This window comes from Nyctibius grandis, chromosome 15 (assembly GCF_013368605.1).
Source record: "Nyctibius grandis isolate bNycGra1 chromosome 15, bNycGra1.pri, whole genome shotgun sequence".
NCBI classification, from domain to species: domain Eukaryota; kingdom Metazoa; phylum Chordata; class Aves; order Nyctibiiformes; family Nyctibiidae; genus Nyctibius; species Nyctibius grandis.
The window spans coordinates 7673940-7698124 of NC_090672.1; the positions used below are offsets into that span (position 1 = coordinate 7673940).

General features: G+C 37.7%; 1 protein-coding gene across 1 annotated transcript in view; it reads right to left on the reverse strand.

Moving 5' to 3' along the window:
- The window catches only part of CA10 (carbonic anhydrase 10), a 185465-nt gene that overhangs the window by 11654 nt on the left and 149626 nt on the right, over nucleotides 1-24185 (reverse strand). The window contains exon 6 of the mRNA XM_068413434.1: nucleotides 1844-1939. Coding sequence (XP_068269535.1) covers nucleotides 1844-1939 — 96 coding nt within the window. The remainder of the gene's footprint in view (nucleotides 1-1843; nucleotides 1940-24185) is intronic.

A 24185-nucleotide genomic window follows, 5' to 3' on the forward strand; every position in this document is an offset into this window, starting at 1 on the left:
TGAAATGCCTAAATTTCACCCACATGGACTTCACAAATATGTATACATACATGTATACACAGAAAATGTTCAGTCTACATTAACATAAGCATACCTGGAGAGGATTTAGAGGAAAAATTATAGAGGGCTTAGAGGCTTTGTTTGGTGTTGTGTTGGTTTGGTTTTGTTTTGTTTTTTTTTTTGTGCGGGGAGGAGTGTGTGTGTACTTTATCAACAATATCATGGTTGATTATCAATGATAATTGAACGAGAGATTTTATTGCACTGCAAATGGCAAAATTCTTATTGGTTAGCAACAAAATCAGTGTCACCTTTTTTTTTATGGAGACATTTTAGTAACTCTGTAGCTAGCCTTCTAATAGCCTACTTAGCTTTCAGTTTTTCTGTGATGTGGCTTTTTTATCAGGCACTGGATACTGCTGTTATACATCTAGCATTTATCCAGATGAAATGAATTTATTTTGAAAATGGAAAACTTCACAAAAAGCTTAATTAAGATTTAGGAAAATAAATGGGCTATTGGACAAACTGTAACCCAGCTCTGTTTAACAGGTAGCCTTCAGGAAAGTTGAATTCAGGTTCCATTTTGTGGAAATTCAGAGTGTTACTTCTCCACTTAAAAGTTTTTCTGACTACTTTGGACATTTAAAATAGAACACATATTTTCATGCCAGTGAGAGAGGCCTAGAGAAAAATATGGTGAGGCAGATACTAAATTTTGTTGCTCATTACAAGAGGTGTGCAACTCAGCAAGTACATGAGTGATGCATTATTTAGACAAAATTGGCATGCTGGCCATTTTGAAGGCTTGCTTCAATTTTATCTTTTTGAGCAAATTCAAGTCTGGTCGTTGGGTCGTAATACAATACACTTTGGAAGAAAAAAGGTAGGCTACATATCTTAAATACTAAACCTGTATAAAAGCCAATTTTTATATCTAATTATTCAATATGCTCTGTGAAATGCATATTTTAATTATGAGGTTAATGCTTCATCAGGAACTTTACCTTACGAAATGGGATTAGAGAGTACTAAAGGGACTTAATAGATATCCAATATGTAAGGTCTGAAGATGAAAGCTATTTATTTCAGCATGAAGCACTTACTCAGAAATATATGCTTTTTTAGACTGATAAAACAGAGATACATAATGGCAGAATATGAACAACTTTTTTTGGGGGAAATGCATTCTTCATAGAAAATGAGAGAAAAGGTTTCTCCAATGTAATTAGGGAGGTTTGAGTAAACTATTAAGTCTTGAGTTCAATGCTAGATCACTGTAATTTATAGCCCTAACTATGCATCTTGAATGCAACAGGATGGAGACTAAAATATGAAAAAATATTCACGTGTCTTTCTAGCTCTGTGAAACGGAAGATGTTAAGCGTTATAGTTTTAATGTTTTTTCAGTTTTGATAGTTTACGATGTTTTAAATAACATTGTGAGAAAAACCTATTTTGCTGACTTGAAAACATCAGCATGTCTTCAAAGAGTAAATGTGCCCTCTTTCCCAGGGCCTCAACCTACTAGGAGAGGTTTACTTTTAATTGAATGAATAATATTTCATTAAGAAATACCAAATCTGCAAAATCAGTAACTTTTGTCATAGCCATTAAAGCGTTATGAGTGATGTTTATCACATAAGGATCCATTCCCCCCCTTATTCTTTTCATTTTCCTTACATTACATTGTAAATGCTTTGGAGTAGAGATAGTGTGTTCAGTTCCTAGGACAACACGCTGTCTCTGGATTCCAGATCACAGCCTCTAGGCATTGCAATGAGGAGTTTAATTCCTAGATTTACAGCTCATGGCAAAAGAAGTCCATTGTCTATATACTTACTTTCATAAATATGGAAACTACCACCAAGCCATTAGGGCTCTTTGCAGCTTCTGTGACATTTGTGTACAGCTCATGGTTATAGTGGATTAGCTGAACCTAGAAAGCAGGGAAGGGAAAGATTACAATTAAACAGTAACAAATCATACCATACACTGTTTGCAAATACTCTCTATACACCAGTTGGTTTGTATTAGGATCCCATCTATGCTTAGGATCTTTTGTAGCAGTGCAGTTTTTCAGAGGTTTGCAGCATGCGTGATTTTAATAGTTTCAGTCACCATCTGCCTCCAACTGGCACAGCACCAGCATGTTTTCTTCTAAATTGCCAGTAAGTGAATTTACCCACATCAAGTTATGAATTGCGCTGCAGGGGTTGACATCATTTCCCTGTTGTAACAGCACTTGCCACGGGCATCAAGTAATCTGTACTCTTCACCCTCAAGCCAAACACAGAGGAGTCAGGGGCTGAGATATTTGAAGAAACATATGGGAGATATGGGTTTGAAACTGCTTAAACCAGCACTCGCGGAATTCAAAATACTAATATTTATTGGCCCCAGATTTTACACACTTGGTTACAAAAGCTCCTACAGTTAGGCACTTACTGTATTATTGTTAACCAGGTTCTCCTTTAGCTCCTACAACTTTCCTTCTGCTTTTTAGTTTTATGATTTGCTGGAACTTTTAAATTATGAAGGCACAGTTTTTTGCATTAGTAAGACTAGAAGATCTTTGGCACCTAGCTTTACTATTTACAGCTAACAGTTCACAGACAAAAAAAATAAGGTAAGGGTCAAATTTACTGCTGAAATGTGTTAATTTCAGTTACTTTTGTCCTGTCTGGATTAGGAACTATTGGTTGACCTTTTCACAGTTCATACAGTAAGCATTTTTTAAGGCAAGCAAACAAACTAAACTGGAAGGAAAAAGTAAAAATGTCAAAGCAGCCAATGAAGTCATCTGCTAAATTCTGACAGCTAGGAAGCAGGATGAATGCAGTACCCTTTCTAAAGGTCTTGTAACGAACTAATGAGAGCATTTACTCTACAGCACATAGAGGTTATAGGCTCATTAGTCATCACTTTGTGGTACTACTGAACGATAATATCGTGGTTATGGGGACTATACACTCACTGAAATTTTCAGGCTTAGTAACATATTTTTCTTTTTATGTACAACTATTCTTTCTGGCAGCCAAACTAACTTGTGAATTATCAAGGAAATAAGTGATGAAATCTGGTTTAGACTAGAATTCCTTCTGTACAAAGTCCCAGAATAACAATGAATTAATTAACTTAGTTTATCTAAAAACCAAAATGTCTAGTGCAGGAACAGGTAAAAGTAAGGACCAAATTCTTCTTCCACCCTGGAAGCCCTGAGTCAATGTCAAACACTCATTTTTACTGATGGGACTTAGGGAAATAAAACTCCTGAAGTATATATGACCACATACAGGATATTTGTCCCAGACTCACTGCAAGGAGCCTACTGTCCAGTGCAGTTCTAGTCTTGCATAGCACATTACACTGCAATGGGCGATACAGGTCTCAGCACACAATAGTGTCCTGGCTCTGTTGGCGACCTCTCTTGATGTCCGAAAGAGACACAATTCACTCTGTGCAAAACTCACACCCAGACTGCAGACAGTCAATAGGTATTTGTGGGAATGAGTTAACAGACTTGAACTGGTCAGAAATTAGAATAGCCATTTCCTTTGCTCATCTATAAATGATCTCTCCATCCTGTATTGCACTGTCTTTACAATAAAAGTACTTGTCTGAGAACTTTGGCATTCTTTACCAGTGCTTTCAAGCAGTTTTCAGGTTTCCCATTCCTGCAGGTCTCTGTGCCTCTGCTCCATTCCGCCTCTCCTTATCACATCTCAGCTTGGTAATGAACCGTTTTGGAGAGTGTGCTTGAGAAACCTTCCTTCACTATAGTCTGAAAAGATCCCCTTGCCTTGCTATGCATTTTTGTTTATCAAAGATCCCAGTGCTGAATGAAGACAGACTCTTTCTTCTGAAACCTGTTGCTTTCTCTGTGTCAGATTTGTATCCTTCCTCCCTGCATGCAAATCAATTTTAAAGCTGTTTCCATGACACCATGGTTAAATAGGTTTTTCTCTTTTTAAAAAAAGATTGACCATGTAAGGAGACATCATTTTCAAAGTTTCTCATATGGAACAGACTAATTTAGAAAGGTACAAATGAATAAAGATGTCTTAGATATAGAATATTACATACAGGATTAAAAAAATATAATTCCCTATTGAATTCCTTCTTTTGAGAATAATTTATTTAAAGTTGCCAAAATATCTGTAATTTTACAGTTTGTATTAAACATTGCTAGAGTCTTCCATGAAGGTGAAGCCACACATAACTAACATTGCGCATTTGTGAAAATCTCACTTTTTCAAATGATGACATTGTACTAAAAACAAAGCAAAAGAAGAGCAAACTTGCAATGCTGAACGTACCCTTTGGTCCTGGTTTGAGTTTCAGGGCTCAAACACAATACAGAATCTTGTTATAAACTATTGATTTTCTCTGGAAGATTCTCCCTGTAAGATTAATTTGTCATAGAACAACAGATAGCTCCTTGTTTTCCTCAAGCTATAGAAGTTCTGTTTTTCAGGGAGAACAAGAGAATTAAGATTAATTACTCTCTTTTAGCCGATGAAAATCCAGACTGTGCCCTTGTTCCATCACCCAAGAATGTTCATTGGACCAGGAGCAGACACAGCACTTTTTAGACACCCGAGGTTGGTGGTGTAGGGAACGTCAGCAGGAGCTGACGACAGTACATTAGGGGTAATCCACTGAGCACACTCTCCTCAGCCTGGTAGGCTGTGTCTAATATAGATAGGCTGATATTGTGGCTCATGTTCTGGCCACTGTGGGGAAAACATCTAATGCCCTTTCCCAACATGTGTGCACCTGTGTTTATAATGGTAATAACCTATTCTTTGCCTGTACTTGGATGAAGTTCAGCCCTGTACTCGCAGAACTCATATTGTTTGTACTGGTTTTCCTCTGCAATGCGTTTTGCTGTTTTTTTTAATCCTTCACTCAGGTGAAATGTGCAGCTTTGGGCAGAGCTAGTAGCAGGATATTTTCTGTGTGGCATTTGACCAAGGCTATTTGGCTAAGCAAAAGGAGGCAGTCTGCTGTGTGGTGGTTGTGGGTGCCAAAAATTCCAGGGATTCTTTTCAGCAATCTTTTAGCAATTTTTTAACTTAGACTAAGACCCTCTGTGAATTACAGAGCTCTGATCTAGTGTGCGTGCATAACCCTTTTATAAAGGTTAGATCACTGTGAGATGCTCTGCTGCAGTGAGACACAGAGAAATATGAAACTGAGGGAATTTAGAGTATCACAGTACTTCACACAAATGTTTCCATAGTCCTCGTGAGAGTAATGGAATACCCTTTATTCTCACTTGGAAGTGTTATAATTGATTGCATAAACATTTTGATTTGTAAATGACATGGGACCTAAACCACAAATGAACGGCAGCAGGGAACAGCTAATCTGTAACTATAATATTTGTGCTATGCTGTGCTACCTGATAAAGTGTTGGGATACCTGATTGAGAGCAAACACAAAGCATGTTTCCAGCACAGCAGGGAACAAAAGCAAATGAAATTGCTCAAGATGACAAGTTAAATGTTTGTTTTGATTCAGAGTCCTTGTAAAAAGTGGCTAAGATCTCATTAAGGAAAAAAATTATACATTTTTGTTTATCCAAAATTTAATAAAAACAGCAAAAGAAATGTAATTTCTGCATGGCAGATGTCCAGCGAGGAAAATAATTTCAATGAGTTAAAACCTATTAATAACAACAGTTGATATTCCAGTGTCAAAATATAGTTGTTCTTACAGGTCTTGTAAAACCCTTTGGAAAAAGCGGTAATGTCATATCACCTAAGAGTTATTTATGGTATTAATTTTGTGGATCTGAACAGGTATGACATCTGAGGTCCTCATTTTGTGAAAGAAATTAGGGTTTTTTTAAATGTTCCCTGGTTCTAGTATGTGTAATTTGTATGTCTGACATAAGTATTTTTAGATTTGTCTTAATTAAATTAAACATACCTCCTGCTTCATGGAAAGGCATAGCACCATCTGTGAGAACATGCACCAGGCTCCTCAGAACCTGTGGTCCTGATGTGCCTTGTTTTGTTGGACCAATACCTGGCAGTGATGCAGTGGAAATTTTCCCATCTTTGGCAAGTGATGAAGGATTTTATGGTGTGTTGCTTAAGAACAGGCCTAAAGTCTCAAGCTTTCTGAGGCATCTGTTCTAAGATACCCTAACTGGGTGTTTAATAGTACTTTGAAAAGAGAATCAGCTGTGAGAATCAGCTCTGAAGCAGGACAGCCGTTTTGGCTGCTGACCTGGTATCTTACACTGATGAGGCTACTAACAGAGCAAAACATACTTATTCCTTGTTTATGTGTAACCATTGCAGCTAGAAAATATGAAAAATATGACCTGAATAAAGTGTAGAAGAATTTAAAGTATTTTTTTATATGTTCTTATTTCTTTTGTAAATCTTTAATTGATTTACAAGTAGGAAAAAGTTATATATATAAAAATATATTCTATAAATAGCAAGTAGGCTATTTTAGACAATATTTAAAACTTGATGTTTCTTTTAAGCATCCACAGGACAACAGTATAAAGTACAAAATACTAGCTTAGGAGGTCAGATTGGCTGTGCATGTCTCAGAATTTGCTATTAGGACTTTTCACCTTTGTGCTAACACCAAAAAATTACATCAATGATAGACTGAAGAAATAAATGTGAAAGGTGATGGATTCCTGCCATCTAAATGCTACCAGAACGGTTGCAAGTGTCACAATCGCTTGCACTCTCTTCCAGATAGTGGGAAACACAATGAAGGAAAAATCCAGATTGAGCCCCAGAGGTACATAGATGTGTCTGTGATGCTGGTTGCTGTGTGACTTCAGAATTTCTGACAGGGCAGTTATTGCTGAAGCCATCCACTGCTGATTGCTCTAAATATTGGGGCATTTTTGGCTGACCTGACAGTCAACTGCTCTTGTCATTCATTGTTAGCAGATGAGCAAGAGCTGCGTAAACATAAATAAATGACACTGTTCTGCAATGCACTTTGTGTGAGGATCAAAATGAAGTCTTAGACCCAAATGTTTAATGTTGAGTATGTCTTGGCTGATGCAAAATTTCATTGCAGGCTGCAATTTGGCCCTGACCCAATCCATCATCTACAAAAGTTACATCTTAAGAGAGAACAGGGCTAATGTAGGAAAAGGGCTATTAGATGAGCCTATCATAATTTCTAGATTCGTGCAGGATTTTCTGACTAAACACTACATTTAAATTGTTTTCTCCTTTTAAATACAACAGATGCTTGGACACCATGATGACAAATTCAGTATAAATGCTCCATTTGGGAGATTCAGTTATATAACAGTGCTCTCAGTTTCTGGGAGAATTCTGTATTTCTTTAGCAATCAGTCCAGAAAGCAGCAGAAAATGGTTCCTGCAAGTCAAAAATGTGGTGAAGTAGCGATTGATGCTATTTTTGTTGTTCACTGTGTTACCCTGAGACATTGAGTCAAAAGGACACACGTGCAAGGTCACCGAATGGTGCGACAGAGATGTGCTAACAGTTCAAGCCTTCTCTAACAACATGGGATGCCACCACAGCTCTTAGTCTACCTTGCCAAAGTACCATCTGCAGCTACATTTCTGTTCAAAGGGTGGGCATGATGGGTAAGAGCAGCCAGAGAAATATCACAAACTGATGAATAAAAGAATGAGCAAAAAAAAGTTAACAGAATTTGGGCTAGTGAAAAATCTAGTTGCTGATTTAGGCCTTATCCCTTTGGTCCTCATTTTATAATCTAGTAGGAAAAAAATGGTCAAGCTTCATATACCCAATATTAACTAACAAGCAAAGAAAAGATTAGTGTTAAGATTACAAACCAGAAGCAGCAATAAGGCAATCATCAGTTTTACCTGCTCTTTTGAGTACAGAAGTACATTGTTAAATGAAGAATATAATTTTTCCATGGCAAAAATGAAGCATTGGATTTTATAGTCTTAAAATTACAATAAGGTGTGTATATGAGGAAAGCACAGAATAACACTGAGGATGTCTCTTAAGAAGCTGTTGGTGTGGTCTGTCTGAGGTACATGGAAGTCCTTGTCCAGCCCATTTGGGCAGTGGCTCCTCTGTGCCTACACAAATGCGCTCTTTGTTGCCTGATCTCAGCCTAGCACAGGCATCCAGGCAGTCATTACTGCTTCTGCCATGGTGCATGGCTTGGTGATCTCTTCTTCCCCACTCCCTGCTGGCAGGTGTAGGACGGGAGAAGAACTTAGCACAGGATGTGTGGAAATTGGCTGCTCTTGCAGGGAGGAGGGGAAGAAAGGGAGGTGGTCTGCTTGCCCTTTGGGAAGGGAAATCGGCACTCAAACATGGAGGGTGAACGTATGCACTTGGTGAGATGAGACTTTCTGTTTTAAACCAATGGAATTGCAAAATAGTAGTATATCCATTGAAAGTTAAATGAGAAAACACACACAGGGTCTCATGGGATCTTTCTGAATGATCTATTGACACATGCTTTTCTCTGAAGAGTGTCCTTCCACTTCAGTGACTGGGTTGCTCACCTATGACTTAACAAAATTTTGTTCAACTCCTTTTGTGCCCTTAAGCAAATCTTCCTACCATTTCTGCCCAGCTTGCCATCTCTGGAATGGAAATAGCTGCACTTCTCCAGTGACGATGTTGAGAGGCTCAGATGTAACACTAAAGGTGTTGGGGAAAGCACCTAGATAATGAACGTCATGTTATGAAGTTCAATTTGTGTTATTGATCCACGACAATTTGTGACACATCACCTGTAAAAGGTGCAAAAAGAAGCTCAGAATACCAAAAGCTTTGGCAGAAGACTGTGGGACACTTGGATTTTCAGCACTTTAAAGAGTGATAATGGGGAAACATTTAAAGCCTGATAAAAGAGGAAAATAATTTGAAATGGATATAATTGCTAATAATCATAGCATTAAATCTTTGAATGTGAGTTGAGGGCTCAAACACAGAACTGAGGAAGGCCAGCTTGACTCAAAATAGCCAAAAGCTTTTCTGGAATGAATGTTTTGTTGAATTATTGAAGGTCCTTTAGGATATCAATGCTGTGGTAGATGAGATGATACATTACAGAGTCAAATTTTTAGAAATCATTTGAAGAAATTTCACACCAGGATTTTCTGTTTAAAGTGCAGGGTCAGAGATTGAGAGGAAAGAAGGCACAGATCCACCTTGCAGGCAGAAATAAGGGATTTTTTTCTTTTTTTTTGTTTAAGAATATCCCAGAAGCTTCTTTTAAAGCTAAGGAAAGTACAACTGCCTTTTGTTGTTTATGTAAATTGCATAAGAGAGAGTTTCACATTAGTAGTTTAAAAGGTTAAGTTTGAAGTTGAGAAATAATGAGCACAGTCTAAACAAGAGGACATGAATTATCTAAGAATATGAGATAGTACAGCTTAAGGCAGACAACTATAAAATTATCTTGTTTCTAAATGAATTGAGTGGTGTTATACTCAGTAGGAAAGATAACTGGCACTTAGAAGTCATAACTAAGCCAGTTATCTTTCATAAAGTAAGCCTTTTAGCTCTATCTGCAGATTTGGTGAAAGAAAGTAGGATATTGGCAACCACTACTCAACAAATGCAGTACAGCATAAATTAAAAGGGTATGAAATTACACACAGCAGCATTTGTTTATCATAAGAACACATTCTTCTGCGTACCTTGCAAAGGGCACTGAGAATTGCCACACAGTACGAGCAGTTCAGTACAGCCACATAAGTGCAGATTAATGCCATTCACAAACAACCAGAGGAAGAAGATGATCACAGAAGCCTTTCCAGTAGCCTTAATTATACTGCGGTTGGTTGAAGTTCAAGGATCTAATAGTGGTTTTCTTTGCTATTTTCTGTAATTTCTTGTTTTATATCATTTTTATATAATCTCTCAAAGCTGCTTCCCGACCTCCACAGCAAACAAATGTCTCTGCTTCATATAGACAAGAACCTCTCCTCTTCCATTTGTCTCAGAAACTTTCTATTTTTATATTTCAGCACGGTAGTAACCTTTTCCTAACTCACTGGCAATTGTTGCCCAGAGTAGCTGAACACCAATGACCTGTGCGTCACAGTTTGTCTTGTCTGTATAATGCAAATGCTTAGAAACAAGAAACCTTCTGAAAATCCTGTCTAACATTAGGAAGTAAAGCTGGGAGTTAGCCTTTGTGAATATGCCCCAAAATTACACTTAATCACACATCCTACCTTACTTCACATTTGCTGGCCAGTCCAGAGGTTCACTTATTTCAATGGGGCTGTTAATATATATGAAGATTTGTGGGGATAGACCCCAAATGTGCTGCCTGAAAGCTTGGAATTCTAACAAAAGATTTTTACTGCATAACAAATTATGTGCCACTATTACTCTAGCCTTTGCAAAGCCCATCGTTGCAATTTTAGAAGGAGACATATAGATAGAAAAAAGGTAAAGGAAAAAGCTAGTTCTTTCTACTTTTTAAAAAATGTGATTGAGCTGTGAGCCCAGCTTAAAGTCAGGATTCTGTCTCCAGTGTTCCCTGATCTCCTCAAGAAAAGAAGTTCCTGCATTCTATTAAAAATTGCTGGTTTCTCAGCAAACAGCGCAAAGAGTTTTTCCTGGGAGAAAGGTTTTAATAATTAAAATTAGTCAATACTGAAGCGCAGGAGATTATTTGATCTTGTTCAGAAACTGACACTTTCCAGAAGGGAAAAAAAATGCAATCTCTCTAATAAATCACTTTGTGCAGAACTGGGAGTCAAGTAGAAGAAATTTGCTGCAGAAGAAAAGAGGGCACCTCACTAGGGAAATAGGTTTGCTCAAAATAATTGTGAGTTTGAACATCAAGGTTGAGATTTTTAGGACATTTCCAGAAAAAAAAATCTGCGAGACTCTCAGGATGAGATGTAAAAATGCATTTGTTAGTACTTCAGGGCATTACAGCTCTCAAACACGTTATATAAAGTTGCTGTTGGCTCTTGTGCTCCAGTCCAAATTTCAATTTGTCTACTTTTTCCCCTGTAATTTCAACTAAACTCAGCTGGTTTATCAAGTCAGTCTATATTTCTGTGCAGAACTGAGGATGCTCACCTTCATTTAAGAGACTTAAATTTTGCTGCAATAGCCCCTGTCAACTTTGGTTACTGCTAGCAGATAAAAAGACGAAATCAAAAAGCTGCTAGTGGGTGAATGTGCCCAGCACGGACTGGATTCCCTGGGAGCCATGCCCTTTTTCAGACTTTCCTATAATGACGCCTGTGCCACCCAAGTCCATGACGTGTTCCTTGCCCGTGTTCAGACCCATATATTCCCCTGCTTTTATGAACACCAAACCTCTTCCTGGCCCTTTTCTGTCCTGTTTCTTCCTGTCACGTAAAATCCATCATTCTTTTAACGGTAGCACTGCTATCCAGCTGTGCCATTCCTCACTGTGCATTTCCCAGAGAAGCAAAATGGTCCTTAAATATACCCTAGTTTCCTTTTGCAGTGGTGTTCAGAGGTTAGTGAATATATGTCTAAAACCAGACTGCTGCTTTTTCAAGGGGCTGTCACAGTGGGAAAGGGCAGCACTGCTGCTCTGCTGTCTACATCATTCTGAGGATGTCACAGGTTGCTCTTGCAAGTGTTTCTTACAGTACAGAAAAATAAGTTCAGAGGCTCTGGCAGGTTACGCTATCGCACCTTTTCTTTGTACTGCCAAACCGTGTCTTTGCATTCTGGTTTTTAGCTTTGATGTTGCATAATTAGAGTCACTAAATTTCAGAAATGCAAAAGATCCCAAATGTCACATTAACTTAACTGTTTTAAAAATATTATTCTATAGCTTTTTATCATACGAGTTGGGGTGATTAACTTTCGCTACAGAAATAACAATGACAACACCTGCCTATCTAAGATATCCATCTACCACTGTGAATGAATTTTGAGAAATCAGGTGGCCAAAATTTCCAGGACTTTGAAAACACCATGAAATCTCGTGTTCTGGTCTCCACTGCGCCATGGTCTGTTGTCATGACTGCAGTTGACTCAGCCTCTTTGTCTCAGCCTACCCATTTGTAAAATCGGCAAAATAATCACACTGCAAGGTAATTGATAGTTAATGGGGAACGTGTTAATGACTGTAAAGCATTTGACAAAAAACATTACAAGGACTATCATTAGCTGTAAGCAGTTATCAGCAGTTCTGAATATCCAAGGGGACCACGATGTGACCGCTTCCAAACACTGGACATGTCTGAGTTACATTTTTGGTTCAGGCCCAACTCTAAACAAAACAACGAACTAAAAGGAGACAGATGGTCTCTTCCAGCCTTTCATTGCACTTTTATTTTCCTCTTCACAAACATTAAAGGAGAGATTTTCAGCTGATGTAAGATGATACAGCTCAGTAATTATGCTGGTTTTCTAGACTTTCCTCATTTTTTATTTTAAATGATGTACATCTTTAGACTTAATAATGGTCATTCACTTTGAGTTATAAGCTGCCACTTTTGGAGCGCAAAATAAGGAATACCATCTAGCAGTACACGGGTAAAATTGATCTACTTCACGCTGCCCAAAGATTGTTTGATGATCACAACCAAAATATTGATGAGTTTACAAGATTATTTGAAAGACGGATGGCATCACAAAACTGATGTGCTCTTCTGTGCTAGTAAGGAAGTCTGTGTCATTTTAAAAATTCTGGTTTTACTCTAATCACTTGGAAATTTCTACAGTATTAGCAATTTCTAGATACTTTATTATTTGATAATGCCTTATGTACATCAAAGAAGAAAAAATGAATATGAAGTTCATATATAAGTTCAAAGTGGAGCCAAAACGTTTTAAATTTAGGTGGATTTAAATATTTTAAATTCTAGGAATTGCATCCTGTTTTCCTTGTATTGTGACCTACTGTATTGTGCTCCTGACAGTAACAACTGCATTATAAACACACATCCTACCTTACTTTACATTTGCTGGCCAGTCCAGGGGTTCACTTATTTCAATTGGTCTGTTAATGTATATGAAGATTTGTGGGGATAGACCCGCGTGCTGCCTGAAAGCTTGGAATTCTAACAAAAGATTTCCAACTTTCTTTGAAGCTTTCATCTGCAGTACTAAAATGTAGGTATGTATTTTCAAATAGGCCACAGGAAAAAGGCTTTTGGAACTTCAGACACTGATTTTTTATATATCTATTTTTTTCCCCTCTGCCATTTTTCCTTTCATCATTTTCCTGGATTTCTAAAAGAAAATCCTATGAGAATGAAACAGACATTCATTAGAATCTGGAAGAATAAGGGTGATTTTTTTTTTTCCTCCCCCTAATTAACTGCCCCAGGGAATAGCTCTACCAGTTAGAAGGAAGAACAGTTCCTCTATTGTGCCTTTTGTGACTTAGGGACAGTAGATAGGGAGGCTCTAAGCTACAAATCAAACAGTGAAAATCCTCTTAACTGAACACACCCTTGGGCTTCACACAGAATAAGGCCTTGCACTAATCATAAGCAGAACTAGTTGGGATTTTTTTTTTTGCTGAAACAGGGTTTTGCTGGAAAATGCTTACATGTCAAAACCAAAGTACTTCGTGGAGGGAACCTGATTTCAAAGAAATTTTGCTGAGACACAAGCAGAGGCTATCAGAAACCTCCCTGATTTCCTGTGGGTTTGTCTTGTGATTTAGCCAAGAGCCTGGAGACCCAAGGTCTTCATCACTCTACCTTACCTTACAGTAATTTGTTGGTTTTCCGGTGATGTTCCTCCCCTCAGCAGGGCTATAAGTGTGGATAAAGTTTTGTTTGGGGGTACAAGCAGATTGTCGAAGGGACAATCTAGGTACTGACGGCATGGGAACTTTAAGACTCCTATAGAGAACTCTGCCTTAAAGCACAGCTCCTAGCATTAGGCTGTAATTGCAGTCTTGGATGTGCATGGAAATATTCCTGCCTGCTGCCTCTTTTATGGCACTCCTCACACTTAAAGCAGGAATGGGCAGGGATGGATTGTACTGTTTAAAACCACAGCACCACCATTCTCCTGAGCTTATCCATGAGCTACCTCACTGGAAATATCTCACTGCAACCACTGCTGTGAAGGTAAAAATGGAACAAAATGTGCCAAAATCTAGCTTAACTGGAGCAGTCTTGGTGTAGTAATTTGTATTTCAGGTAAAACTGGCTCCACAGGTCAATGCCACAATACTCTCTAGAAACAATCCACAAACCCCAAAGCCACAAAGTAATTTCACAATACACAGAATTGGGACCAGAGCTCTGACTGTCTCTTTGATTAGTTTGAAGTATTGGCATGCTAAAGGAATGTTTGGTATAGTGGGTTTTAAGTTTCAACTGTGATGGGTTGTTCTGCAAATGCTTTATGTATTTTTAATTATGCTTTTATTTGTAGCATATTTTTATGATATTTTATGGACTTTTCCCTGTTTTTATTTGAAGAGAGCAAGTAATGACCACTACCTTGTCTTCTCTCAAAGCACTTGACAGTAGTACACCTAGTACTGAGTCGTCTTTTATCCTCCTCTGAATCAGAATTCCTTATTTCAGACAAGTATGCTAATTCATAATTTATGCATTTATGTTCTCTCAAAAGAGAAAAAAAGGATAAAAAAAATCTTTGTTTCTTGCTGCTTCTGGAGATTTTTAGCAGAACCACAATTTGAAAGCCGTGCTCCTCTACTGCTTTATGTGATGAATTTTAGTGCAGTGAAATGTACTGCATTGATAGTTTGGTGGATGGAAGCAGGAGGAAGAAACTTCTGTCTACACAGCCTCACCAGGGTATTTCAGACTTATATAGTATGAAGTAAAAAAGCAGCAGGTAATGAGAATTGGGTGGCTGAGCTCCTGTAGCCATGGATGCTGTAAGATTAAGTCCTGTAGAAGCACGAAAAATGATGGGCCTCTCAGGACTATACCTACACGCTTTGCTTTGGACATAAACTTCAAAGTATCAGGCTGGGTTGGAGATAACTGTATAGGATTGATAGCTCAGTCCTTGATCATTTTGTACTCAGAGTGTCAGAGGAAATAGGAAAGAAATTGCTAAAGGTGAAAAGAGCAAAAATTCACATAACAAAATATGCCAAATGTATACTGTTCACACTGAATATGCTTTGAAAAATAAAAAATAACTATTTTTTATTCATAAGAATTATGCATTTGAGATAATGTGAGAGCTGTTTCTGGCCAGTCCTATACCAAAGCTTAAGCAGATTAAGACTGTGTTCCCAACTGATTCTCTTATTAGCAGAATTTCCAGGGACTAGACAGCAGTAGCATGTTCATATTTTGATAAGAAAGAGTAAATGAAATTTGAGAGGATGGAAAGAGATGGACAGTAATGGACTTGCCCTTTCTAGCTAAAATCCAGAATTCTCTTTGCCTTTGATAGAACTTTCAGAGTAGCAACTTGTGTATGGTGCTTTTCCGATGTGCCTGTGGCAAATCATCAGTTAGAAAATGTTTTCATGGCAGTTAGATTAAAAAAAACAACCGAACTACTGAAAAGTAACTGAATAGAATGAATTAATTTATCCTGAATTTTAATCCAGCAAATATTGGCAGGTGTGTGTAGTAATGTCCAGTTAGCTTAAACAGAGATAAGAGTGCAGACAAATAAAGGTGAGATATTAAAAGATAAACATAAAGAAAATAAGCTTCAAAGAAATGTGGTTTAACCTTGTCCATTCTAATTCTCCACAGTGTTAACACTGATGCTGTTGTGCCTACTATCACTCGCATGCTATTTTAAATGTAGGTATGCCTGAGAAACAGATCTAATTGTAATAATTTTAGAAAGGCCTGCTTATGAAATGATAACAAAAACTTGTTTGCTTCCCTTTGTTATTTGTAAACTATCCTAATCCATTATCTATTACAATTTTGTCTAAAGAAAACAAGAGTTAGAAGTATTTCTTTCTCAGTCTTTATGGAAAGTATCAATTACTTAGCTGGTTAAAATAAAATACCTCAAATTTGAAGTATTTTGACTTTCTGGAAGGCAGTGTGTGCCTGTGTGCTTTCAATTAAGGAAAGGTCTACAGTGATGGTGGAAGGTCAAGTCAGTATGCTAAATGAAAACTGTAACCCTGCCACCTCACAGCATTCCCTGAAAATGTAATAAAAAGGCTGCTAGAATTGACATGATTTTAACTGCCTTTTTACTAAAATACTAAAATATCTCATAAGAAACTATTAAACATAAGGCAAGGGACAAAGACCTAAGAAAGGAGTAGCTGAAGATACAGAAATAAACTGAAGGTTAGAGAGCTAATGGTAAGGGTTTACAGCTGCCGCTGCGCATTAGAAAACAGTAATTATTATCAGGGAGGAGGGAGACTTCTGGGCTGGAGCTCCTCCTGGGCTAACTCAGTCCTAGGAGGATGTGGTACCCCCCACCATTCAGGTCCCAACTCACAGCGACCAGAGCATCCACGTAGGATGTGGAAGACCTTTTGCGCTATCTTGGCTGCCTCCTTTGCCCGATTTGGACATGGGTATGTGCCAGGAACTCCCGTCTCTCCCAAGAGGGCCTCACCAACAAGTCTAGACTGTTCAAAATCTGGCACATTTCCTGCCAGAAGCTCTTCCATTTGTAAACAGTTACATAAAAATTGCTCAAGGTGACAGCTTCCAAAGTAAATCCCCACTCTCTGGGCTATAAGGGCCATGCTTACTCTCAGAATGAGTTGGTTTTTGACTCCACTTAGGCATTAAACAAGTTGTTGCAATCAAGATGTATGTGGCTGTGTGAGCGCTCAGCACCAAACACGCAAGTGCCCGAGGAACTTCACTGTTTGCTGGTGATGGATCAGTATCTTAAGTGTTCTGTCTCATCTGTTATTAACTCTGATTTCTCCTGTTTATGATCGGATTTCCAGCATTCATCCCCCAGCACACAGGCAGTATCAGTTAAGAGAGACTGGTCTTAGAAGGGTATTACGTTTTTTTTTTTTTTTTGCAGTCTGATGTCCTTTGTTAGTATATAAATAACAAATCATACAGTTTTACCTCAGACAAAAGTCTATTGCCTTCATGAGAATTATTTCCAGGGTAACGTTTACAGTAAGTGCTCACTGTTTTTTTTTTTTATTGTTTTGGTAAATTGCAAAGATAAAAATTCACATATGCTTGCTTTTTATTTTCTTTTGTGGTTGTCCATAATAGCTGCAAGAGCTTTTGTATAAGAAGTTAGTCTGATTCCTCCTTTCTCTGGAATGTTACATTAAATATATGTGGGGAAAAAGTTAAAATTTACAAGTGTAATGGAAAAATCATTACTAAGTAACATAAAACCCATTTCAAAATGAACCTATTTTTTTTGGCTGCAGAGGTAAATTACTCTTTAATTAAAGAAGAATCATCCTGTAGCAAGTAAAATCACCCCAAGCAAATGAAAGTAATTTGGAATGAGGCAAAATGAATACTTCATAAGTGACACAGGGGGTTTAGAGTGCTGACTGTTTTAATGTCCCAGTGGTTTAAAAGAGCAAATCCTACAGTTGCTTCTCTAAGCACAAAAACTCTACCTTATTGCTTTATGATGCTGTATTTTAAAATTGAGGCACCAAAGGGATTTAGATTATAGTCTGTGACAGACTGTGCTCTCAGTACACTGACACTCTCTTCCACTCCTCCCTTCCTCCCAAAAAGAGAACAGTTGGTAACTGAAAAGTAAACATGTGCAAAAATATATTTATTACTAAAGGGATCTGTTTCACTCAGCATCTAAGAAATTCAATATTGATTATTCCATGCAGCAGGTAGTTTGCCGTGTCACATACTACATTAAGATAAGCTGACATTGTCATAGAGCTTGCAATTTGTTTGGACAGCTCCTACAATTCTGCTAATGGACGGACAGTCCGTAAGATTCAGAAAAGTGGTTTCCAAAGAACAAAAGTTTTCTGGCAATGAACACCCACATATATGTAGATAATGAAAAGAAAAAAAAAACAAACCACTCTAAAAATCTGCATGTACAGTTTCTTAAATTTCAGTATATAGCAGACAGTATCTATGGAGCTTGTATCACAAAATCTCCAGAAGCAAAAAATACTGGGCCCCAGAAATAGAGCTGCTTGTATCAAGTGCCCAGAATTTCCTATGCAGAATCCAGGAAGAATAACGTGCTTCAGAAAAACACTGAGAAATCTAGGGAATTTGGATGCTTTCAGACTTAGGTGTTAGATAAGCAAACATTTCTGATTCTTGCTATAACTGACTTGAGAGTAGAAGTCCTGTTGCATGTCAGTGGAAATAACGAAGAGAACTTCAATGCCATGTAGCAGCTGGTACCCTAACTTCAACAGCCTTTCATTCAGTGCTTTAAGAATAACTCCCTTGAACATTATATATAAAATTTCCAAATATTTAAATATTTAACAATGCTTTCTAGATATCAATTAATAATCTACAGAAACCAAGTGATCTCTGTATCGTTTGTTGTCTGAAATGTTAACGTATTAACTTATTCCAGAAAGACTTAATGCAATTTGTTTCAGGCAATTTCACCAGGTCTAAATAATCAAAATGACAACATACTAAAATGTTTCTGAAAAGGTTCTTCATTTATTTGATGTGACAGAGAACTGTACTTTTCTACCTGCAACGACTACACAAATACCTCAGTAATGTGATAAAATGAAAAAATGCAAGTCTAAAACAAAGATCAAAATCCTGCTTGGGTACCTGAAATTTAGTCTCAAATTTTATAAGTGGTTAAACACTTGTTCTAAAGCATCATTCAAACTCCAGATGGTGTCTAATGATTGTTTGGGATTATAAAATTAAATGACTGTTCCTTTCAATTGTATGTTATTGTTAGTCTTTCTGCTAAAAGAAATAAATACGTAATTCTCCCCCCTGAATCTTTTTCTTAGTTTATATTCTATGAAGAGCGATAGTTGTCTCTAGGTCCAGTCCTGATTCCCTGTTAGTGCAATAACTAAACGTCCACAGTTTGTACACCAAGAGAAACATCCTATTACAATATGGTTCATATAAAACCATTAAACTTTTCCAGTTTTATCTGTGCTACCATAAAATGCACACGTAGACCTATAGTATGAACTGTAAATTCTTCCCCTTGCAAGAAAAACAAGTCAAAAACCTCATTTGTGTTTCCACTGCTAATCAAGTTTTAGAAAGGTGAAAAAATAGCCTGAACAGTATTTATGATATGAGAAGCTGATTATACATGAAGTAAAATTCTTTATTGCTGATATAAAGGTTGGACATTATATAACTTGATTTGTGTAATTAAGGTTTTTTTTCCCAAGGGAAGGATAAAACAGGCTATTTCTAGAATCTAATTTTCCTTTAAAAACGGCAGTATGACTGCAACAGCACTAAATGTAAGACCGTAACTGCAAGAGTATACTGGCACTGCCTAGCAATGCAGCCATTCATATAAAAATGAGTTTTACTTACTGTGTATTTTTTCTATTTATATATTTATGATCAATGATTTATAGTTGCTACACCTTCACTTCATCCTATAAGTTCTCCTGGCTATTGAGTTTTGGGATTTGTTGTTTAACAAGCATATATTACCCATGACTTGAAGATAACTGTCTAGCCAAAAAAAATACAGGAAGGAACATAAGTTAAAAGTCAACTATTCCACTTCAAAAGTGTTAAAGATGAAACTGCTTTTGAAGGTCACTAAGGATTAAGATGCATTTTTAGCATGTAGCCAGTGTAGGCAGTTTACTGCATTTTGATGTAAAATACACCACAAAAAATTTCTGTTCCATATTCCTGGAAAGTCGTCTGTCTTGTGGTTTCCAATAGAGTAGTTCAAAAGGAGAAGCTTCCTCTATAAGAAATGCTGACTGCATTTTAAATATTGCCCATTTGCTGCTTACAAAATATCTGGATGTCAACACATTATTCTGACTGGTACTTTAAAATTGTTATTACTGCCATTAGCCATGGATGTTTAGACTGCTCAGTTACTGCCTGGCTTTCCAACCATTTTCAGCTTTTGGTTTCAAGGAATCACTCTCTGTCATCTCCTCTCCCCGCAATTCTGTCCATAATTCATGTAAGTGTATGTAACGCTGAAAATCTCCTGCAAAAACCGCTACAAAAGTCTAATGGAACACGAAATCAAGTAAATGGAATTGGGTACAGCAATTAGTTTGCATTTTTATCTGCAGACCTGTTTCTTATCCATCAACAAAGTAACAGCGAAATGTGCATAACTCAGATGCTTTGAATTGTTTGAGAAATATAAATACACAAGGGTCAGAATAAAATAACTTGAGAAATCTGAGAAATAAAACCCATCATTCAGATTTTCAGCATTAGATTTTGGGAAATTATTTGCAATATCTCATGAAACCTGAAAATATTTTATATTTTGTAGCTTTGTTATATATTCCTATGTAGCCACTGGGTGTTAAGTTTACTTGTTCAATTGCTCCATGCCCCAAAACTTTTCTGTCCTTCGCTTTCATTGAAACTATCCAACCGGGCAGCAGGCTGGTGCTGAGCTGCCTCGCAGCACCGCCGGAGCGTGGCTGCATTGCGGGCTGCCTGGACTCCACAGAGCTGCGAGGCGTTGGGGCCTCTGCCTGCGAGAGCAGACGGCAGCTACATGTGATGGATTTGTAGATGTGTAGAAGGCTTGTTTAAATGCTGCCCTTTTACAGGGAGCATAAGCGATGTTCAGGTCTTCTGCTTTGCCCAGGAGTCTCAGAGCATTTTGATCTCCCTCTCTAGCTTCTGCTCGCTCTCGGTCCTGGAAGTGAGGCCACAGTCCAACAGTTTAACAGGCTGCGTAATCTGATTTACGTGTTTGTACAAACAGGCTACGGTTAATTATTGCGTATTCATGCAGTGGTTTTGGAATAAGATGATCCATATCTGACAGAAAAATATACAGTACATTAAAGCACTACCTTTTATCTTCCTATTCCATTTATGCTGTTCTATGGTCACCTACTATTTTATTGCTGGCTTCAGGTACAGTATATGCATTAGCCTTAGCACCTTAATGACTCTTTAGTTAACAAAACTTTTGCTTAGCATCTTCATTTATCATCTCACTTTTCTTTGGGAAGTATTTTGGGAACATTTAAAAATGTTTTTGATAAGTTCCACTTTATAAAATAACACAGGTTTCCAGTATGCCATCCTGGAAGCTTTGCTGTCTGGATTATCTCAGCAGTGTTCTTCCTTGGACCATACTTTTTATTTTTTTCCTATGGTCCATGCTATTAAATCCTAAGGGCTCTGCTGTCTAGAGGGAGAGGCAGCCATTTCACCTCCATGTAGTCTTAGAGGGGAGACAGACCAGGCAGCCTGCTACTGAAACGCATCTCTGTTAAAGAGCCTAATTTCCTTATAAAGTCAACAGTGGGGCGAAAGGAATTTCCACTGGATAATTGAGAGCTCTTAAATTAGCAGACCACAGCCAAGTGTGAATATCCCTCAGTCTGTGCTAATATATTGTTCAATCCTATTTTCTGTTATATTAACCAGCAATAAAAACCCATTCAACTTCAAATATAAAATTGATTTTGGTTTAGAAAAACACAATAAGTATGTGTTGATGAATGTGTCTTTTGGACTTTAACTCTGCTTTTTATGGATATGAATATTTTGTAAAATTTTGGGTGAAGCCACCTGTAATCTTTAGGGTGGACAGAGGTGCATTCTTGCAACTAATGCACATGTTCATCTCCCACTGATTTTGAATTACTCATGTGAATAGTCTCCTTATACTGTAGTGATGACAATACCACCACTTCTTCCTGATTTATATTCTGTTCCTATAGCAATTTAATTCATTATCCTATTGACTTTCTCTGCTGAAGCTGAACATTAATCTGAAGGTTATAGAGATTTTACTAAACCACCCTTCCATTAGACATGTGTTCCCTCCTCTGGTACTTTCCTCAAAGGCTTATTTTTCAACATTAATAAGCACCAGAGTACAGCAAACTTATCTTCGGGCTGAAATACTTAAAATGACCTGCATCATTTCCAATAAAGTCTCAAAAATGTAATACAGATGGCCTGTGGCAACTGACAGATCTGAATTTCAAGCTTCCTTCTGCAAGCTGTTGCCAGGAGTGTCAGCATTACGAGCCGTAGTAGGGGCAGGCTTACAGTTAGCTCTGCTTTAGTGTCCTACCACCTGTAGGAGATGCCTGTCCTCTCCGCTCAGGGACATCGTTAGCTGATTTACTGCTCCTTTCCTGAGGAAAAGGAAGGACTATATGCTAGCACAATTTGATGAAGAGCCATGCTAGACTCACAAATCCTCACATCAGTGAAGCTTCCTATAGAGAATAAAATAGAAAAACAGACCTGGGAGAGGAATCTAAATATTGGGTAAGTGTAGGGAACTGTGTGGAGAAAACAGGGGCGTCTGTGCAGAACTAACCCATAGGTTAGAAAAAGGAGGCAGACTCCTGAGCCAAATGTCATGGGGGAGGCACAACTCAGTGTTCACCTTCTAGGCAATGAAACTTCTGGGGAGAAGATAGGGGCCTTATCAAATAAAAGGAGATGTAAATGACTTGTAACAAGCAATACAATATAGAGTTGGCCTGTACTTGCTGTTTCTTCTGACATATTAATTGTCCATGACTTGTTCTGTTTTGCCAACATAACTGAAGTCATAGTACATATGCAGCACTTTACTCCAGTAAAGGTGTGGGTTTTTTTTTGTTGTTGTTGTTTTTTTGTTGTTGTTTTTGTTTTTTAGTATAAACAATGCCAACATTAGGATTTTTGGGGAGGCTATTTGGAACCACACAGGCAAGCCAAAGGTGTACAGAAGGTCTCAGTGACAGAGCCACTGTTTCTGATTTAACAATTCAGACTACTCTAATTCTGCAGCAGGCTGGATTATATTATTCCAGCTGGCCAGATGCTTCTCATAGGCTGTCTATCTGACAGTCCTGCTTCTAAAAATATCAGAAGTTGGATTTGCAACACTGATCTCTCTGGTAAGTAATCCTTTACTATCCCTGTAAGTTCCCCACTGACATAGAATATGCCTGCAGTTAAAGAAATTGCAGTAGTAGGAGAAGGCTGGTATTTCAGAATTTCCAGCCTCCCCCTTTGACTCCCATTTTCTTTTATTTTATTTGGTTTTCTTAGTGGCTTTTAGCAGCAGCAAAAGTAAATCTCAGTTCCAAACTGTTTGCATAGCTTGCAATATGTATTCATTTATCTAGATACTATTCTGGATTTCATTTTACTTCTTGTGTAGCGGATGAAATCATTGTGTATTTATAATCTCTGTCAATGGGTTTTCAAAGGGTGACTTGGTGGGCAGAGAAGAAGAAATCTATTTTTTAATGTGTTGTGGACTATGGTCTCTTGTTTTAAAAGTTTCCAGCCACTGAGTTTGTGAAAAGTGCATAACCGCAAGTAATTAAGCTCCTTGACTTTCTGCCTTTACATTGATAATGCTACTACAATGCACAGCCATAAAGTGCTTGGAGGTCTCCTGCAGCACACTCTTTATTGTTTTGCTTAGGAAAAAAAATTGTTATGGGTTTTTATGACTTTGTCATGTGGTAAAGTTAAAGGGTCCCATTTTCACCATGAACCTTTTGGAGGTGGTTGCCTTTTTATTTTAACAAGGTAGACAGTGCCTGAACAACAGCACTCTGGTAAATCCTGCTGTACTTTGTACTGCTGCTGTCTGAAAGGAAGATGGTCCTTCTCGTTAAGTGATATGAACTCTGAACCATTAAAAATTGTTTTGCAGAGAGACATTAGGCAGCAGACAGAAATGACTGGTGTCTTAGTTAGGGGATTGGCTTGAGCTAAGATTTTCTTTTAATTGTTATAATACAGTAGGATGCTTATGCAAAGAGTAGGGAATTAAACACGCTCAAGTATGTATCAGAGGGATAAGTAAATTCTCGATTTATTTAAGTATTCCAAAGCCTGCCTTTTCTTTCCATGTTAGCAATGCCAACCATATTGATGATAATCTGATACACAGTTTTAAAGCCCTTACATTCCAACTATTTAAGCATTAGTTCAGTTATTCTGCCTACTAAAGTGATAATTAGGGGCTAAAAGGTAACCAGATTATTGTAGAGATCTCTCTTGACAGCCTTTAACCTAGTTAAATGTTAAAGCCTGGTAATTACAAGCCTCTCAGTATCATTCAGACCACAGTATATTTTGAAGTAATTTGCTATTTCTAGATTGTTTTTTATGTCATGGTACCACTCCAGTGCCCTCTAG